At 39.3% G+C, this 20,350-nt stretch overlaps 1 protein-coding gene across 2 annotated transcripts in view; it reads right to left on the bottom strand.

The window, feature by feature from the left end:
* Nucleotides 1-20,350, bottom strand: part of Trpc6 (transient receptor potential cation channel subfamily C member 6) — a 104,839-nt gene that overhangs the window by 22,166 nt on the left and 62,323 nt on the right. For both annotated transcript variants that reach the window (XM_021206404.2, XM_029543160.1), the window contains 3 exons: nt 15,663-15,845; nt 13,549-13,713; nt 3,512-3,728 (listed from right to left, as the gene is read on the bottom strand). In XM_021206404.2, the coding sequence (XP_021062063.1) occupies nt 3,512-3,728; nt 13,549-13,713; nt 15,663-15,845 (565 nt within the window). The remainder of the gene's footprint in view (nt 1-3,511; nt 3,729-13,548; nt 13,714-15,662; nt 15,846-20,350) is intronic.

The following is a 20,350-nucleotide window of genomic DNA, read 5'->3' as shown; positions in this document are numbered from 1 at the left end:
TCAGTGATTAAAAAGTAACCCCTGTTAGCCCCGGCCTAAGCATGTGACTCTTGGCCTGTGTTGCCAGGACAACGACCTTCAATCCCATAGTCCACTTGGCTCAGTTCCCACCCTCACTGGTGTGACGTCATTTTCTGTATAAAATAGGAAGCCTTCTCTTCTCCTCCTCCTCTTTCTTCTCTCCCCCTCTTTCTCTCTCTCTCCTCCTCTCTACCCTTCTACCCGCTTTGCGGCTCACTCTCCCCTCCCCATTCCCTCATATTAAACCTCTCTCACGTGGAACACCTTGGACTGCTCTGCTGCTTGGTTTATCTGCTCAAAATATAAAAAACCCCGCCCCACAAATCCTCCAAGGAACACACTGTGGGATCGCTCAATCTACAATTTGCTGATCTTCTGAGGATCTCTCTTGGAGGTCACTCACTGTCACTCATTCTATAATTGCTGTGACAAGCAAGCACCCCCCTTTGTCTATCTTGTAACCCCAGTCTCCACAGTATGACAGTGGCAGCCCTAACTGTGGTCTTACCCTCTTAGAGTCAACCCAGGATTGCTTTTTGCTTTCCTAGCAGCTCACTGTGGGTGACAAACAAGTGACCCTTGAACTTGTAAACATTAAGCACTCTCAAGCATGGCCCCTGTCTCGTGTTCCTGCTAGACTTTACACCAACATGGGTGTGCAGTTATTCTGCCTTGCCACAAAACTCCTGGAATGTCAGTTATACTATTTTGCATTTCAAATTTTCATCAAATGAAAATCACATAGATTTGCTTTCTGTTTTTAAAAACATGAGCATTTTCCACCAACTAATGTAACACATCCAGCCTGTGACCCACATAGGCAATTTCTTCTTAATATTTATAGTAGGCTCTGGGTCTTTCTTGCAAGAATAAAAACACAAGAAAATAAACAATAGTGTCAGAAACTGAGCAAGGAACCTCATGTATACTACATGTGCATAGCTTGCTGTTTTATTTTTGTATTCTCTTCAGATAAGCATTGTGAGATAATTTCTGAAGTAAAAAAAAAAAAACATTGGCAGGGCAGTTCTTCCATGGAAATGCTTTTCTTTATAACATTAAAGCTTAATGTAATATTCTCAGCTTTGGTTTCTCAGTGAAAAGTATCGAAGTCTCTACTAAAACTATCAAATTAAGGGAAGAATGAATTTTGATACAGAATGAAATGAGAATTCATTATCTCTAATTCTCTCAATAAAATTTCTTTCTTTTCAAAATTATATCTTGTACTAAGAAGACATCTCTTTTCTAACAGCAAATGCTTACCCTGTGAAGAAAAACAGATAATACCCACTGAAATTTTGAATAATTATTATTTATAGTTATTTGTAATTATCTGAAATTAACTAAGCCTGCCCTATGTGGCAATCATTGTGTTGCATATGTTACTTATAGTGATATATTAAAAAACTAGCTATTAGTGTAAAAAGATAAAGGCAATATAATAGTATTTACTCTTAAGTCATACAACAGAGTTAAAATATATCTTTTCCAGTTTTGTCAATTAAACTAGAAAAGAAAGAGTTAAAGAAAAGTCAAAGTCTTTCAGTGTGTCCAAAATTTGCCAATATTTTAGTAAAAACTAAGGCAAAACTGTTTTTTCAGCCAGGCGTGGTGGCGCATGCCTTTAATCCCAGCACTCGGGAGGAAGATGCAGGCGGATTTCTGAGTTCAAGGCCAGCCTGATCTACAAAGTGAGTTCCAGGACAGCCAGGGCTATACAGAGAAACCCTGTCTCAAAAAACCAAAAAAAAAAAAAATGTTTTTTCAGAAAACATGTCAATGAAATGAAGTGGTTTAATGGTGTTGAATAACTCAGTAGCTATTGAATTGCCTCAGTGTTAAGAATAATCATGCTGTAATTGTCATACTTCCTGATATTTCAGTTGATCATCCATTCGACTCCAATATAAAGAAGCTAAGAAGGAATGGATGTCCTAGAAGTGGCATGAAATTGACTGCAGTTATTTCTCTTGGTGACTCAGATGGACAGTTGATAGAGCAGACCTGTTGGAGATTCTATATAAAGACTCATGAGTCTTCTCTTTATGCTCTACATAGTTCTATTGAGGGAATTTCATGCAGTTAAGGCCTTCAGAGTCATGTGAGATGGAAGAATTTTTTGCAAATTTGTCTGTGGCCAGACTTCATCCAGGAGCCAAACTTCCTATGATTTAGTTGATATTTATCCCTGGAAATGCTGGGACATTTCAAAGTTAATCAGAAATTTAACAAGAAAATTTTCATGCTCCCCATTCCCAGCATGGCCATCCGTAGACTCCCCTTTAGAGGACAGTAACCACCACTCCCCATAGACACATAACAATTACCAAGTTATTCACAGTTTAACCTTTAAGCCATTCTCAGGTCCTCTGCCATCCATGCTAAACTCAAATTACTTTCCTCCAATTGGGCTCAGCCTCTGGACTCACCTCTCCTTCAGGCCTCCTCCCTCTACCTCAAAACCATAGAAACATTTCTGAAATGTTCTCTGAACCCATCACCAACCACTGGAAATCACCCCCTGATCATTTTACTATCCACATCTGTCACCCACACCCATGGAGCTAGGACAGAAACATAATCTTAAGTGGCTCAGTCTTTTTATAGTACCACAGCTCGACACCTAATGCCTTTTGTGTCCTTATCCTTCACATTCTTGGTCTGATTCACATTTTCTTTTCTCCAAAGCCTTAACCTAAAGGTGCCATTGGTATTTAGCGAGGATTTCCTGTTCATTCTGTATCCTACCTCACTCAGATTTAAATGTCTAATCTGTACTTAGGTAACATCTTAAAATTTCCCCAACTGTAGCATTTTCTACAGATGAGATTTTATTACTGACTTATTGGTTCATTACCCAAATTACTTCCTGGAATGGAAAGACTACATTCCATTCAACTCAGTGTCCTTATTGCCCAGTGACACTCTTGTAGTGCTTCATACTGAATTGCCCCTCTTTCACAAGCCACCCAAGGAAGTGAGTTATTTAATGCTCACATAACTCGATAAAATAGATATTATTATATATAACAGATTGGAAATCTGAGGTACTGTGTGGTTTGATGTATGTCAACAGCTTTGAGTATAATAAATTTTCAATAAAAACGTGTCGCTATTAGTTTCAGTTTCTATTAAATCTCAACATTTAAAAAAAAACATGATTGTTTTCAAACTTGAACTCAAAGCTCTCCCAAACCACGCATGAGAGGTTCTGCTTATTGATGGTAGGTTTGACTAACAGTATCCTGCTGGTTTTCTTCCGTTTGTGGGGTGAAGTGGGAATGTAATTATCGCATGGCATATGAAGAGACTATAACTGGTAATAAGGCCACCATACAACTGTTTAAGATCACAAAGAAAGTCACAGTACATGGAACCCTGTTTCCTGCTGCATACATTTGTATGACTGATCATGTGCAACAATCAGCATGATTCAGTCCACTTGCTAAGGCTGCAAAAAGGAACAAGACAGAAAATCAGTCTTTACCTATTACCCAGGATATAATGAGCAACTCCATCCATGAGAAACAGGATGTTTTCATCCTGAACAGCTGTCTTGCATTATCTGTGCTGGTTTCGTTAGGGAGGAGCTTGGTGCCTTCAAATCTGTCAGCTGCATTCATGACGAGCAGCCCCAGGAAAATGGTGAAGGAGGCTGCGTGTGCTACAAACTTCATGAACGGTCCTCGCAATATCTTCCCCATCTGCCACAACAAACATCAAAAGAAAAATTTTAGCTTTCTCTCTCTCTCTCTCTCTCTCTCTCTCTCTCTCTCTCTCTCTCTCTCTCNCACACACACACACACACACACACACTCACACACACACACACACACATCTGCATATTTTAACACTTTCCTAAAATAGTCGTACACATTTACATGAATTGTAACAGAACAATGATTTTATGCTGTTAAAATTTTTTGGCCATTTTCTCCTATGCACTAAGGTTTCTAATAACTGAGAACTAATTTCTCTATCAAGAATATTTAAATTCTTGTCCTAGAGAGATGGTCCAATAGTCAAGAGTACTTGCTGCTCTACCAGAAGACTCAGATTCATTCCCCAACACCCATATTGGGTGGCTCACAACTACCTGTAATCCCATCTCCAGGGATTCAATGCTGCCTTCTGCTCTTCTGCAGGCAATCACACACATACGGCAAACTCATAAATGAACACAGATGCATAACTAAAATAAATAATTCATTAAATAATATTTAAGTTCTCAAGGTATTGTTAATGTTGGTTCAAATGCACAGGACTATAAAATAAGTCTACGTTATAAAGCAAAGACCCTTGGTTCTTATGTCCTGTATTTCCCTGACATACAAGGCGATTCAGGCTTTGGATAATGCTAATGTCTTGTGGCTACTGTCAGGGTGTAAATGTCATGAGGATCAGCACAGAATATCCCATGGATATCTGGACACTCTGAAGTAGCAGGTAAAAGGACACTTTCAAGTTTAGCTCAGGCTCTACCTTTATCACTGTTCATTGGGTGACGATGAAAACTGGATTCTTTATATCAACTAGAAAAATGATAAGACCTACTGTGTGACTACAGTATTGAATTATTTTCTATCTGAAATGTGACCTGGACAGAGGAATGGGGATCTGGATCACACCTCAGGGTTTCCTCACATCCTTTTTTCTTCCAGAAAACTAAACGGGCTCTGACTATGAAGTCTTGGAATCCTCCAGCATCTGCCAATTTACTTCTAGACTCACAAGTATGTGTCACCACACCTGGCCTTATCTCCCCTGAAAATAAGGAGATTTGGGCATGTTTCAATGGACTTTAAGACCTAAACAATAATTATTTTTGTAAATTTTGCCATTCATATTTAGGGATACAAATAAATGTATAAAATATAACAATGGATAGAAAAGTTGTGTTGGCCAGATTGTCAAACAAATTCAATAGCCTAACTAATTATTAAGTTAAATATATTAAAATAAATACTTCTCAAATTCTCAAGTTACAACAGAAAGTAATTTATTTGTGCTCTTTCTGGTTTTTGTTTTTGTTTTTTTGTTTTTTTTAATGTTGACACTTCCCTCTTAGAACTGCTTCCTCTGCCCTTAAACACTAGATTTTTGGCAATGGGCTAGAAGGAATGGCAGAGTTAGTATTAACAGACAACACAACACACGAGTCATAAGGGCAGCAATTGTGTCAGGAAAGAGCATAGAGCCCGGGACCTGAAGTGTTTATGGGGTAGTCTTAGACCACACCTGCTCAGTAGGAATGGTTAGAGACAAAGGGATTCACTAGCTTTGGCCTCTGGCTTGAGTTGTACTTTCTGCTCCAGGTTCAGGGCTGGGTATGGGTAGGTCATGGTGCGGGCAGCACAGGACTGAGTGGATTGGACTGATGCCCTAGCACACTGGCAAGAGGATTAAGGCTCAGACACAACTGGGGTCACCAGGACCCTTTTTGCTATGTGTTCTAAGAGAACATTCCAAAGAGAAAGCAGCCTATTAGTCAGGAGGTAGGATTTTCACTTTTAGAGCCAGAGCTACCTTCATTTTTCTCGGGAGACTGGATATTTTTATTTTTACTCAGTTATTTTTATTTAAACTCAGTTTATTTTCACTAGTAGAGTTTTGTTTGCTGTGAATCTTAAGTTTTATTGGGTAATGGTCAGATAGTATATGTGGGATTATTTCGATTTTCTGCTTTAGTTAAGGTTTGGCTTTTTGTCATCTATTGCAGCGACGCTTCCACGTGCTGCTGAGTAGAATCTATGCTCCTTCAGCATTTTAGGGGACTGCTCTATAGACATCTGTTAGGTCCATTTGATGTAATATCTCACTTAGTTCTGATGTTTCTCTGTCTATTTTTTGTCCAGATGACTTGTATCTTGTAAAAAAAAAAAAATAGGTGGGACACTGACTACCACTATTGGACTTGTGTTAATCTGTGTCTTTAACTCCATGAACATGTTTTGTATAAAATTTGGTGCACCAGTGTTTGGTTCATATACATTTAGTAATATGAATTTTTCTCCTGAATAATTGATCAAAACCCAACCAAGTATATGGAAAGAAAAACATAAAAATCAAAGCAGAAATTAATGAAATAGCAACAAAGAAAACAATACAAAGAATCATTAGATCTAAGAGCTGGTTCTTAAGAAAAATAAACAAGATTGACAGACCCTTGGCCCCACTAACCAAAAGAAAGAGAGAACCCAAATTATCAGAATCAGAGAAAAAGAGAGAAACATTACAATGTACATCAAAGAAATACAGAATATTTTAAGGTAATACTTTAGAAATCTGCACTCTATTAAGGTGGAAAATACTTTTAAATGAATTATTTTCTTGATTTATCCAAACTATGAAATTAAACTAGGAAGAAAACAAGTTAAGAAAAACACAGGAGGAGACTGCAACTGTAATAAGTCTTTCAACTAAATGTTCCAAGCTCAGATGTATTCATAGCAGAATTCTACCAGACTTTCCAAGAAGGAGTTACAATGAATTCTTCTTATATCCCCCTCCCCAAAGTAGATCATAAGGGTCACTTCCAAACCCATCCTATGAAGATAGTATAACTCTAATACCCAAACCAATTAAAGACATAACTAACACAAAAAGAAAACATGCCAATATCAGTGATCAAGATAGATTCAAAAATCCTCAATAAAATACATACAAGTATGTAGGCATATATCAAGAATATCAACCACTTCTATCAAACTGGTCATATCTCAAAAATAGATGTTTAGGTCAACATGCCTACGTAAATAAATAATAATAAATCATATAAATGGATTAAAAGACAAAAATCACATAATCCTCTCAGTAGATGTAGTTTTCTTAGACAAAATCAAACATGATTTCATGATAAAAGGATCAGCAAGAGTAGGTCTGGAGGGAACATAGCGCAATACAATAAAGGTGTGTGTGATAAACCCACATGCAACATTATCCTGAACGGAGAAAACCTTGAAGCAATACTATTAAAGCAGGGAGATACAAGTCTGTCCACTATCCTACTTCCTTTCAATATTGTTCTTGAAGTACTAGCTGGAGTAATAAGGCAAGAGAAGGAAATTAAAGGGATAGAAATAGAAAAACAAAAAAGTAAAAGTATCCCCTTTTGCAGATGATATGATATTATGAATAAGAGATCTCAAGAATATCTTCAACAAACTTTTAAACACAATCAACAATTTTAGCAAGAGCAGCCTACAGCTTCTTGTCAATATTCATTTTTCTTGTCAATACTCATTATTCTTGTTAATACTCATTATTTTCTTGTTTATTCAACCACTTCTAGGAGAGATTGTTTCACAGTAGAATTTCTGGTATTGTGAGTTTTATAGTTTTTCTGCCTGTCTTCCATGAAGTTCTCTGAGTCGTGGATGCAGGAGCTGTGATGTAGATGTATCTGCTAAGCCTGGGATCCCCATGATTGATCTCTTGAATACTATGGTGTTTTATGTGGTTTTCTGTGATGATCTCCATTTGCTGTAAAGAAAGGCTTCTTTCCTGAGGGATGAATCATATATGTGTAGATATAAAGAACATATTTAGAATGTGGTAAGGAATCATGGTGGTCTAATAAAATGGAGGTAGTGTTCTTTTCTGAACTTAATGACCTCACTAGCCCTAGAAAGTTGGCTAGATTTATAATATGAGGCAGAATTTCCCTCCTGAGTGGGCCTCACATCCAATTAGAGAGATGTTAGTTACTGTCAACATGTGTGTGCCAAACAGCAATACACAAGAAAATAAAATATAGTTAAAAAGAAAAAAAAAATGAAACAAAGTGCTTCTCTTTAAGTGTTATTAATCCCACTCTTAGTATTTAAATCTATGAGTGACTGGAGGAGAAGCAAGATTTGTGACGATACATAAACCTAAAATTTTGTCTATATTTTTGTGGCTATATAAGAAAATCTAAATTATTTTAAATAAAGGCATCAATTTAGCCAAAGATACCATTGTTAAAATAAATCAGTTCTATGGCCCAGTAATGTTTAGTTCATGGAGAATGAGAAAATTACAGTCTTTACCACTGTTACTCTAAAGCTAAATAATAACCAACCAAATAGATTTTAGATATGAGAAAAATACTTTGATAATGCCGATTTAAACTGGCTGTTTGCCTCAGTGCTGATAAATTAGGGTTGAAAACAAGTGTCAGAAAGAACCATGACCATAGCAGAAGAAATGGTGACAGAAATCAGGTAGTTAAGATTCAGTTAAAATGTGAGAAATGTATAAATCTGGGGCAAGCCAGCAACGGCCCAAGTGAAAGCATACGGAGGAACCATGATTTCTGCCCACTGCTCCCAAGAAAAGAAAGGTATTCACTTTAGAAAAGCTGTGCACAGTTGCATGGTCACAGAATGAGGACAAAGATGACCCAGACACTTTACTCCACCTCCTCAAGCCTTGGGAAACTGAAGCAGAGACCCAAGAGGCTACAGATGCAGGTGCAGCCTGTGTCGAGAAGAGGTGGTTAGAATACATGCAGGCACGAAACGCTAACTCAAAAGAGAGAGAAAATGGATGTTGAAAATAGTATGAGAATTTGGCAGGTGGCTGTAAACTGTATTTCCTAAATGTTAAACCCCAGACCTACCTATTGTCAACTCCAAGTATGGACAGATTTCTTAACTTTTTTATCCTTAAGTTTTTTTAGTTGTAGAATTGGAGGCCATCATGTCTATTTACTCTTCTGAAGGCCTTTAGCTGCTATCGAGCTATGATATGTGTTTGGGAATATTTCGTAGTATTACTATTGTAAAGAGACCAGAGGAGTTTTAAATATCAAGTAATGTAGAGCTTTCAAATATACTAAGGTAGGGAGAAGCATGGGGTAAAAAGGACAAGAATTCATCATATAATATGATGAATATGCAATCTCAAACAAACCAGGCATGGTGGCACATGCCTTTAATCCCAGCACTTGGTAGGCAGAGGCAGGCGGATTTCTGAGTTCGAGGCCAGCTTGGTCTACAGAGTGAGTTCCAGTACAGCCAGGGCTACACAGAGAAACACTGTCTCGAAAAACAAAAACAAAACAACAACAAAAAAATTAAATTAAAAAATAATTTGTTGTTTCTGTGAAAAATGGGAGCAGTGCTGTCTTAGTCAGGGTTTCTATTCCTGCACAAACATCATGACCAAGAAGCAAGTTGGGGAGGAAAGGGTTTATTTAGCTTACACTTCCATACTGCTGTTCATCACCAAAGGAAGTCAGAACTGGAACTCAAGCAGGTCAGGAAGCAGGAGCTGATGCAGAGGCCATGGAGGGATGTTCTTTACTGGCTTGCTTCCCCTGGCTTGCTCAGCCTGTTCTCTTATAGAACTCAAGACTACTAGCCCTGGGATTGTCCCACTCACAAGGGGCCCTTCCCCCTTAACCCCTAATTGAGAAAATGCCTAACAGCTGGATCTCATGGAGGCATTTCCTCAACTAAAGCTCCTTTCTCTGTGATAACTCCAGCTTGTGTCAAGTTGACACAAAACTAGCCAGTACAAATGCCAACAAGATGGCTGAGCAGGTGACGGTTCTTAGGTCTTTGGGTTCTTGTTCCTCAACCTTACAACCTGAGTTCAGTCCATGAAACACACAGAAAGGTGGACAGAAAGAATTAACTCCATGAAGCTCTCCTCTGATCTCCATACATGGTCTATCAAGCGCGCGCGCGCGCGCGCGTACACACACACACACACACACACACACATACACACATATGCACGTGTGCACAAACACTCATGAACACAGATGCATACACCCACACATACCAATACCACACCACACACTACACATACATACATCTCTCTCTCTCACACACTCACACACACACACACATATACACACACCAAATAACACACACCACATGTTCCTACACACATATACATGTACAATACTCCATATACCACACACCACACATACACACATGCACACACACAAACACAAGCACATGTACACTCATGCATACATGAGTATACACACACCCCACACACCAGCACATGTATGCTCATGCATACAGATGCATACACACACACACACTTACCACACAGCAGAGAGAGAGAGTAAAGATAAATGTTTTTCAATTAATTTAACTGGAACTGGAATACAACTTTATATAAGACAAACTGCACTATAAATATAATTTCTAATAAATCCTTTATTGTTAGTGTCATCAATGTGTACTTTATATGTGGTCAAGTTTGGTCTCATGTATTATAAGGGGGAAATTCCATGGTGGTGGAATTGATTCTCATGAGAACATGTTTCCAGTAGTTTCTAATGTCATCACTGTACGTAGTAAGGAAGTAGCGCTGCTTAAGAGACCTTGTACCAACATCTTTGCATGAGTCAGTACAAAGACCTCCAGTGACTAAAATGCCTACAGAATATCTGGGTCATAAGACACCATGCTGGAAATGCGGACCTATGTTGTCCCCCACATAACAATACCTAAAATGAGTCCCATCTGTGTCTAGCAACTGCAGTCACTGCCTGATATGTCTAGCCAGAACACAAAAATAAATGGACCAGAAGGTGTTTATCTGGGAATTATTTCAGTAAGCCTCTCAGATTTGAGATTTACACAGAACTAGAAAGGTGGCTTCAAAAACATGAAGAAAAGATTGTGAGTAATGCAGCTTCCAAACTCATATTCCTGTGTAACAGGACGGTATGTCAGTGTCCCTCATGCCTAGCATTGCAGACCTGTAGGCCCAGCTACATAGGCTTCTCACTGGAGGATTACAAGTTCAAGGCCGGACTAGGCAACTCAGTGAGACACTGTCTCAAAATAAACAGTTTAGAAGGAATTAAAGATGTCATTCGATGATAGAGTGCTTACCTAGCATGTTGAAGGCCCCAAATTCAACACTCAGTCCTGAAAAATAATTCTTTATTCTGTTGAAATGTTCACCAGAAAAGCAAGACCTGGTTTTCACCAAAACCTGGACAAACACATTATACTTAAAAAGCAGGTGGCCATTGCTGCTTATCTCCAGTGCACTTCTCTTTGGTATAAACAGTCTTTACTAAAACAAGCCTTAGAGTAGCATTTCTATTAGTGTTTTCTGACCATATAAGTTTGGTGGTTTGAATAAGGCAGTGACACTATTAGTAAGTATGGCCTTGAGTAAGTGTGGCCTTGTTGAAAGAAGTGTGTCACTGTGGGCATAGGTTCTAAGACCCTCACCCTAGCTGCCTGGAATCCAGTCTTCTCCTAAAGGTCTTCAGATGAAGATGTAGAACTCTCAGCTCCTCCTGCATCATGTCTGCCTGAATGTCATGGACTATTGGGATAATTGATGCTGATTAGTTGGAGCTGAGAAATTGACAGCGATGAAGAGATCAGCATCACTGAGGTGAGATCTTCTGGGAAGTGTTTTCTGAGGGCACAACGAAGCTGTGTTCCAGAGATAGCCAAGGTTGTACAGCTGCAGCTGTACTTGGTAATATGTAAGAATCACCCAGGTGCTACAAGTTTTGAAGGCATGAAGAGCAGCTGAAGCTTGACACTGTGAGAGGCCATGGAAGGCCATTGGTGAAGGTACAACCTCAGTTGCAGTTGATGGCCCAGGACTGAAGGGGTCACGAAAAGAAATTGAGGCTTGGCACTGCAAACAGAGTCTATGAGGGGTGAAGCCTAGTTGCAACGAGAAACCCCAGTATATTAGAAATGCCAATACCATGGGATGACCACCAGGAACACCAGCAGCAATGGAATGGAGTCAACTAGAACGTAGAGTGGTACAGGGGGCAGAACTGGAGAAGTAACCCAAACCCTTTGGAGAACCCCAGAAGATCATGTATGTATCTCAGACATTGGAATAAGAAGCTATAAAGTTGATGTTGCCTTGGATACCCCAAGATGTTAGAGATGTCAGAACAGTGGGATACCTGTCAAAGAAAGCTCCTATCAGGGAATAGAACTAGCCCAGGAGAAAGAAATTTAATGCTGCTGAATGTCAACAGCAGTCAACAGGAAGAAAGAAGTTGGAGGTCTGAAGAGTGCTTTGACATCAGACACGGAGATGTGGAGATTGGAGTTTGCCCAGCTGGTTTTCTAGTTTTCTGTCTTGCTTGGGTCCAGTATTTTTTTTTTTTTTTTTTTTTTTTTTACTTTATACAGTATTACAGTATAAATGAATCTCAGAAGAGATTTTGAATTTTGGACTTTTAGCATTGTTGAGTCTGCTAAGACTATGGAGACTTTTGAAGTTGGATTAAATGTATTTTGCATTATACTATGACTAGGTATAACCCTTACAGATTCATGTGTTTGAACAAGCTTATGGGGGTCATAGAGTGGAATGTGGTAGGTTGAGTACGGTTGGCCAGACAGTGGCAATATTAGGATGTATGGCCTTGTTGGAGTAAGTGTGGCTTTGTTATTGTGGAGTAGATGTGTCACTGTGAGCATGGGCTCTAAGATCCTCATCCTAGCTCCTGGAAGCCAGTCTTCTCCTAGAGATCTTCAGATGAAGATATAGAACTCTCAGCTCCTCCTGCACCATGACTGCCTAGACTCTACCATACCCCTGTAAGCCAGCCCCAAATATAGAATGTCCTTTTATAAGACTTGCCTTGGTCATGATGTCTCTTCACAACAGTGAAACCTAAGAGACAAGGTGACATGCATACAAAATCTATCTCTTATCTCAAATACTATTGCAGAAGAAACAAAGAAAGGAATAATAATCAAATTTGAGGAAGCCTTTGATAGATGAGCTCAATAAAGCTAGGACTTTTTAAAATGCACAAAAAGTCTATATGCTTAGAGGAAAAAATAAGGAAATAATAAATTGACATTTTATTTCGCACATAAATAGCGACAGTATTCTGTTTCAGGAGAATTTTCAGGAATTTTTTTCTGTCTCCCATTGGAAACAAGCATTATTTTTAGAAAAATTGAAAAATTTATGGCACTGTGGAATTGTCAGCTGTAAATGGGGTATTTGTGTGGCACTGTCGGCTTCCAATGCTTGAGAGTCATCCTGAATGAAAGGAAGAAGAGATTGTAAAAGCCAGAGATGGTGGTGGAAGACTGAAGCCAAACAGGCTCTTCTAGACATGACCAGGCTATTGCACAAGCAAGCTCAAAGCAGCTGTGCTGCTTGTACAAGTCTTGCTCAAATCAAGGCAGACAAAAGCTCAGCATGTAGTCAGTGGGAAAGCTAGGGAAGTCCCACCCTGGCAAGTGTTGGCTGCTGAGAATGGGACAGAGGCAGAGGTTACCGGTGCTCTGGCAGGCAGCCTACAGCCATGCACATGCTGGCAGTACTAAATAAACTCTGTGGGTTTTTAAAAGAGCCCATGAAGTTAGGAGGGTGGAGGGCAGTGTATACAGGGAAAGAGTGGGAGTTCGGCTTGTTCAAATACATTACATGCATGTATGAAATTCTCAAACAAAGAAATAGAAACATTATATAAACCTGTGTACTTGAAATCAGATTTTTCACTTTGGAGCTAGATCTTTGCCTGCTGGACAGAATTCAACTACAGATGGACTGCGGGCCTCACAAACATACCTTGCTACAAGGAGCACACCAGTATATGAGAGCCAGGAAGGGCAATCCAACGGCAACGGCAAGGACCACGAGGAACTTCACTGCCATGGTCTGCTGCCGTAAACCAGAGAGGTTCTCGTACCATATGGACAGGAGCTGTTGCTGGCAGTTAGGATGAGCCACAAACTAGGGGTGAGACAGCACACAGAATGACTTGATTACAAACAACTCAGTTTAGGCCAGCCTCTGGAGCTCTGGTGAATCATTTTATGCTTTTCCGGGAGAAATGCAGTTAGAATTGAGGAATAAACAAGGCATCTATCAAGTAGCAAGCAAAACAGGTCTAAATTTGTTCTACGTATTCAGATATTCCTGTTGATGACCCCTCCCCTACGATTGGTGGCCTGTCTTTTAAAACACAGAAAATACTTGGGTTTTTAACATTATAAAAAGATTTGCACAAGTGATTTTATGCATTTTATATATTTTTCTTTTAAGAAAGAGCAACATTAAGTTCATCCTAGCTTAAATGTGAGCATATAGCTTTATTATAAAGATTTGCTTTTAATTGGATGCATGTTCATGTGCACACATATGTATGCATGTGCATGATTGGGTAGGTGTTGTGTATATATGTGTGCATGTGTGTGTATGTAAGCGTGTGTGAGAAAGTAACTGTGTGGGTGTCGTGTAAGTGTGTTGTGTGAATGTGTGTGAGTGATCGTATGAGTGTATATGTGTTTGCATGTGAGTGACTTGGGTGTGTGAATGAGTGTGTGTGTGTGTGTGTGTGTGTGTGTGTGTGTGTGTGTGTATGTATGTGTTTTCACATGAGTCCACATGCCTTCAGAAGCCAGAAGAGGAAAGGCATCACAGCCCCCCCAGGAGCTCACACACACACACATATTCACACAACACACGTCCACAACATCCACACAGTTAGAGGCAGTCTGTGAGCCTTCTGATATGGATGATAGAAATTGAACTTGGTTATTCTTTAAAAACAATGTGTGTTTTTAAAACATACATTGAGCCATCTCTCCAGCCTCAAATCACTGTTTCAAAACAAATCATGTTTCCCTTCACTGCTCTGGAGTGGTGTGCTTCCTACAGGGATCACATTAATATTTTCATCTCTCAGTTCTATCCACCCAGCTCCACTGGGAGTCTGTCTTATCATCTTAAACCTTTCAATTAATTTTTTTCTAGAATTCCTTCTTCTCACACATTTCATTTGAGTAATGAGTTTTCTCTCAAAGAGAGGTTAATGTTAGTTTGTACTCAAAAAAGTAATCATCTAAATTAAAATTTCATAAGATAAATATCAGGTTATGTTTAAAAAAAAAACACTCCATCCAGATGAGTCTCAAATAAGAAGTTATGGAAGGGAACAGTGATGGTTAATTCCTCTCTGGTTAACTGGCAGGTTGAGAGGTAGTAGGTCTACTCTGAATAATAACTACAAACAGATAGTTATTTTATTTTATATATAAAAAGAACTATATTTAGTAACTTGTTAATGGCTGGAGAGATGGCTCTATGCTTAAGGGCACTTGATGCTCTTTCAGAAGAACAGAGTTCAGTTCCCAGCATCCATCAGACTGAAGCATCGGAAACTGCAGGTCCCCGGAATCCAACACCCTCTCTGCTTTCATCCAGCATGCACATGTGCACACACATATAAATAAATGAAATAAGTAAAATAGAAAAGGCTTCATGTCCTAGGAAAGTTGTCAAAGAAGTAGGGATCATGGTCTAAAGAAGAATCTGAAAAGTATTTTGCGAAGATCCTGGAAGGATTCAAACTGAAAAGGGAATTGAAACTGCTGGTTCAAATCGTAAACTAGCAACCACCAGGAAAAAGGTAGAATCTGAACTACTGTGACTTCATTCCCTTCATACAGACAAAGCCTTAGGCTTTCTATATGCTGAGTCATTGTTGTTATTACCGAGTCAAGCAAAATGGCACCGACTGTGATAGTCCACATCCGAGGGCCAGGATTTTAATGACTAACCAGCCCTATGAGCTCTGTGCCTCGCTAGATGCTTCCTTGAGACGACTCCCTGCTCTTCCCAGCTTGGCATACCCACACACACAGACTAAAGTAACAAAGGGACCTCACGCCCGGCCTTACTTTTTTCACTTCATACTTAATAGCAAGTTTTAACCGGCTGAGATTTGGACGCCCGAGGTCCCCGGGCTGGCGAGTCTCTGCGTCCCCATTCAGGATGGCCTCCACTTCCTCCGTGTTTCTGCAGAGGTCCAGGAGACCAACAACGAAATCCTTGCACTGCATAGACAGCTTCCTGTAGTCATTCTAGGAAAGAGAAGTATGGTTAAAACAAGAAGAGCTAACTCATATTCCATGCACAACAGAAATTTTCAGATATTCGAGAGATTGTAGATTTCAAAAGGAAAAATCAGATTTTAGTTTTAGTACACCTGATTTGTTGTGTTCTGTTTTTGCTTTGATACAAGGGTCTCACACTGTTAATACCTATGCTAATATGAAACTTACTGGTCTCAAATTTACAGTAAAATTCCACAGTAGTTTCCCAAGTGCTGCAGTCAGGATTAGTGGCCATGTCCAGCTTATCTTCACTGTATTTTATTTTAAATATATTTTTATCCTACTCTACTGTCAGTCCTCTGGAATATTTTATCACCATGAAGAATTTTCTCTAGACTCTAATATCTGCCCAAGTCATTACCAAAGTTATTTTCAAAAGATTTTGCTATGCTAAACTCGTCAACTAATATGGAAGAAACCTCCATAATATGACTACTATACTTTTCACAGATCCTGTTCTATATAATTTCACAATCAATGTATAAAATATATACTTTCAAATGTCAAAAGACTTCTAGAAAGGTGCCATAAAAGGCCAGCAAGCACATGTCAATTACCCTCCTTCCCTTCTTTTTTCTTTCTTTCTTTCTTTCTTTCTTTCTTTCTTTCTTTCTTTCTTTCTTTCTTTCTTTCTCTCTCTCTCTCTCTCTCTCTCTCTCTCTNCTTTCTTTCTTTCTTTCTCTCTCTCTCTCTCTCTCTCTCTCTCTCTCTCTCTCTCTCTCTCTCTCTCTCTTTCTTTCTTTCTTTCTTTCTTTTTTGTTGGTGTTGTTAGTTTTTTGAGACTGATCCTCAAGTACCTCAAGGTGGCTTTGAACTCTTGGTCCTCTGCCATCACCTCTCAAATGCTGAGAATAAAGATGTGTTCCACCATCTCTGACTTAAGAATTATCTATTTGATTATATTTCTTATATTATGAATCCAGCACAGGGTCAAAATATAAGATCTAAGTATAGATTCTGAGAACTGAGATCCTCTTTAGGGAAGAAAAATTTTAGCCAGGTGGTGTGTGTGTGTGTGTGTGTGTGTGTGTGTGTGTGTTGGAAGGTGCAGGTATGTGTACATGGTTACCTGCAGGTGTGGGGGATGGTACTTTCAGGAGTATGTGCATAGGTGCAAGTATATGTATAGGTAGCTGCAGGTGTGTGTGTTCCCTGAACGTTTAGGGGAGTACCTGCAGGTGTAGGGGAGTCCCTGCAGTTGTGGATGGCATCTTTAATCCCAGCACTTGAGAGGCAGAAACTGAGGGGTGATGAGCAGACCAGTGTAAGCTATACAGTGAGACAGTTTCAAAGCCAACCTATGTTTAATGGAAAAATTTTAACTGTGTTGTTGTATCATTCCAATGAACTAAAGCACTGCTGGGAAGAATCAAAATGAAGGTCATATTTTAGAGAGCATAAACTGCTGCTGCCCTTCTGTATGACATCTCTACACATCTTCATTTGCGTCTTCCCAATGCTTCCTCCCTCCTTCTTTTCTTACCCTGAAAGAAAGTCTTCCTTATATCACCAAATGTTAAACAAAAACCTGGTATCAAAACCTGGGATAGAGCAGGTAAATGCAATCCTACTTATTTGTCGTATAATACACTAAATAACTGTCGATATCTGACCTTGACATATATCTGTTTGGCCCCAAATTCATTCATTGCCTTTGAGGGCACCACACCATGTTGCTAAGCTAGGAGACTTTACAAGGGGAATGTATCTGAAGATCAGGATTAAGACAGAATATTACTCTCTAGATAGTGACAGGTGCCCAACCATGCTATAGGAACTAATTTCAGTATGGCACTTCCCTGATCTTTAGGATAATGATCAATAAAAGGCCAACTCATCACAGCTCTGCCATAGTTGATGTGAGAAGGAAAAGAGATAAACAGACACTACCTTTTGGGAAATGTAAAAGTAAGTTTGATACAATTTCAAGTAAGAATTAGGGAAACACATTCTTCTATATCTGTCAGATGCCACCAACCGTTCTGTCACTTTCACTAATGGAGCTTTTGATGATCAACATTTATCCTTCTAGGTTCTACTGCAGCTGTGAGGCTAAAGCAGCAAGAAAGAAAAGGATGTGCAAGAGATGTGGATGGCATCGGATCCCAGAAGCAGGCTGTCCCAATAGAGCTTTCTGTAGCTGTGAGCTGTTGCAGACCTAAAATCTGTTGGAAAGAGACTTCCTCTGTCCATTCACTTCACAGTTCAGCAGGAAACACAAAGGAAAATGCTGGCTTGTGCACAATATGAGCAAGCACCCAGAATGTTGCTGTACTCATTTTACACATCTGTCTCTCTTCAACAGACTCACGTATTTCCTCCATTTCTGTGTAATTAAAATATCATTGTGCACTTTTCGCCATGTCTTTTTTCTACCATCTCACTTTACCCTTTACACTATCTCCAAAATTCATGGGGCATTAACCATTGTTGTTAAAAATATTGAATAAATAAAGACATGAATATGTACTGTAAGTCATCTCGGTGCTGCCTGAATGTATGTTTCTAGGGTTAAAGAATTTGTATTGAATAACTAATGAGGAGCTCATCCCTGGACCCTCTCTCCATAGTTAACATGGGAGCTGCTTTTGGTAGAACAGTCATTTTTCTGTTATTGACTCTATCAACCCATGAGTGTGAATGGTTTCATTTTCTACTGCCTTCATTGGTCTCTCCCTTAATATAGTTAAGTTCTCTTCATAGAGGTCTTTCACCTCCTAGGTTAGATTTATTCTTAGATATGTATTTTGAGACTGTTGTGAATGAGAGTGTGTGCATAACCTGCTTCTCAGCATGGTGTTCATTGATATATAGAAAAGCTACTTTTTTTTGTTTGGAGGGTTTTTGGTTTTTTTTTTTTTGAGAGTTAATTTAAGTAACTTTCCAGGAAAAGGGCCATATCTTATTTCTGTTTTGAGTCTACCTGAGCCAACATAGTGTGAGGCATACACTCAGTAAACTTGGCTGGTGAGTGTACAGAGGGGAGTGTGGAACGACATGAAGGATCACTGTATCTGAATTCCTGCTTGCTGTTTCCCAGGTATCTGAGGTAGGAAATGACAGCGACTTGTCTGTTCTCCAAGTGAGCACTGCTCTGTCATGAAGTCAGGATGGAGGGGCTGGAGAAATGGCTCAGTGGTTCGTCCAGAGTCTGTTGCAGAGACTGTTCTTTCAGAGGTCCTGAGTGCAATCCCAGCAACCACAGTTTATATGACACCATTTGTTTCTCTACTAGGTCGGAAAATTTACACATCACCTTAGTACTAACAAATACTACTTCCCAACTCAGCACAGTTTCTTGGAAGATACTTATCTTTCAAACAGGCAAAGTCAGACATTTTTAAACATTACACAGAATAACATATCAATGATTTAAAAATAGGCACAACACATCTTGTTGGTCCCTCAAGATGGTCCCTAAGAGACAAGTCTGCCCAGGAGAGTGTGCGGGCTGCAGAAGCAACATAGCTTCTTGGACAGGGTCACTTTTAGTCCTTCATCTTCATTCAGGAGGCAAAGCTGAGCTCCAGACCTCTGTGCACCTTCCCTGTCAGAGCAGAGCTTGCCTGCAGAGAGTGCTCTGACCACTGAGACTCAGGAGAGAGTTGGATTCCCAGGAGTGCTAACAGAGGCTAACAGAATCACAGGAGAAACAAGCTCCAGTCAGAGACACCTATAACAACTAACACCAGAGATTACCAGATGGTGAGCAGCAAGTATAAGACTCTTACTAACAGAAACCAATACCATTCAACATCATCAGAACCCAGCACTCCCACCACAGTGAGTCCTCGATACCCCAACACACCCTAAAAGCAAGATTCGGATTTAAATCATATCTCATGAAGCTGGTAGAGGATTTTAAGAAGGGCATTAATAAATCCCTTATAGAAATAGAGGACAACACAGATAAACAGTTAGAACTACGTAAAGGGGAAACACAAAAATCCCTTAAAGAATGACAGGAAAGCACAACCAAACAGGTAATGGAATTGAACAAAACCATCCAAGATCTAAAAATGGAAGTAGAAACAATAAAGAAATTCCAAAGGGAAACAACTCTGGAGATAGAAATCCTGGGAAAGAAGTCAGGAACCATAGATGCGAGCATCAGCAACAGAATACAAGACATGGAAGAGAGAATATCAGGTGCAGAAGATTCCATAGGAAACATGGAAACAACAATCAAAGAAAATGCAAAAAGATCCTAATTCAAAACATCCAGAAAATCCAGGACACAAAGAGAAGACCAAAACTAAGGATAATAGGTATAGATGAGAATGAAGATTTTCAAATTAAAGGGCCAATAAATATCTTCAAAAGAATTATACAAGAAAACTTCCCTAACCTAAAGAAAGAGGTGCCCATGAACATACAAGAAGCCTAAAGAACTCCAAATAGACTGGACCAGAGAAGAAATTCCTCCTGACACATAATAATCAGAACAACAAATGCACTAAATAAAGATAGAA

This window comes from Mus pahari, chromosome 10 (genome assembly GCF_900095145.1).
Source record: "Mus pahari chromosome 10, PAHARI_EIJ_v1.1, whole genome shotgun sequence".
Classification (NCBI taxonomy): domain Eukaryota; kingdom Metazoa; phylum Chordata; class Mammalia; order Rodentia; family Muridae; genus Mus; species Mus pahari.
Note: the sequence above shows the minus strand (reverse complement) of the source record. Positions and strands in the feature narration are given on the sequence as shown.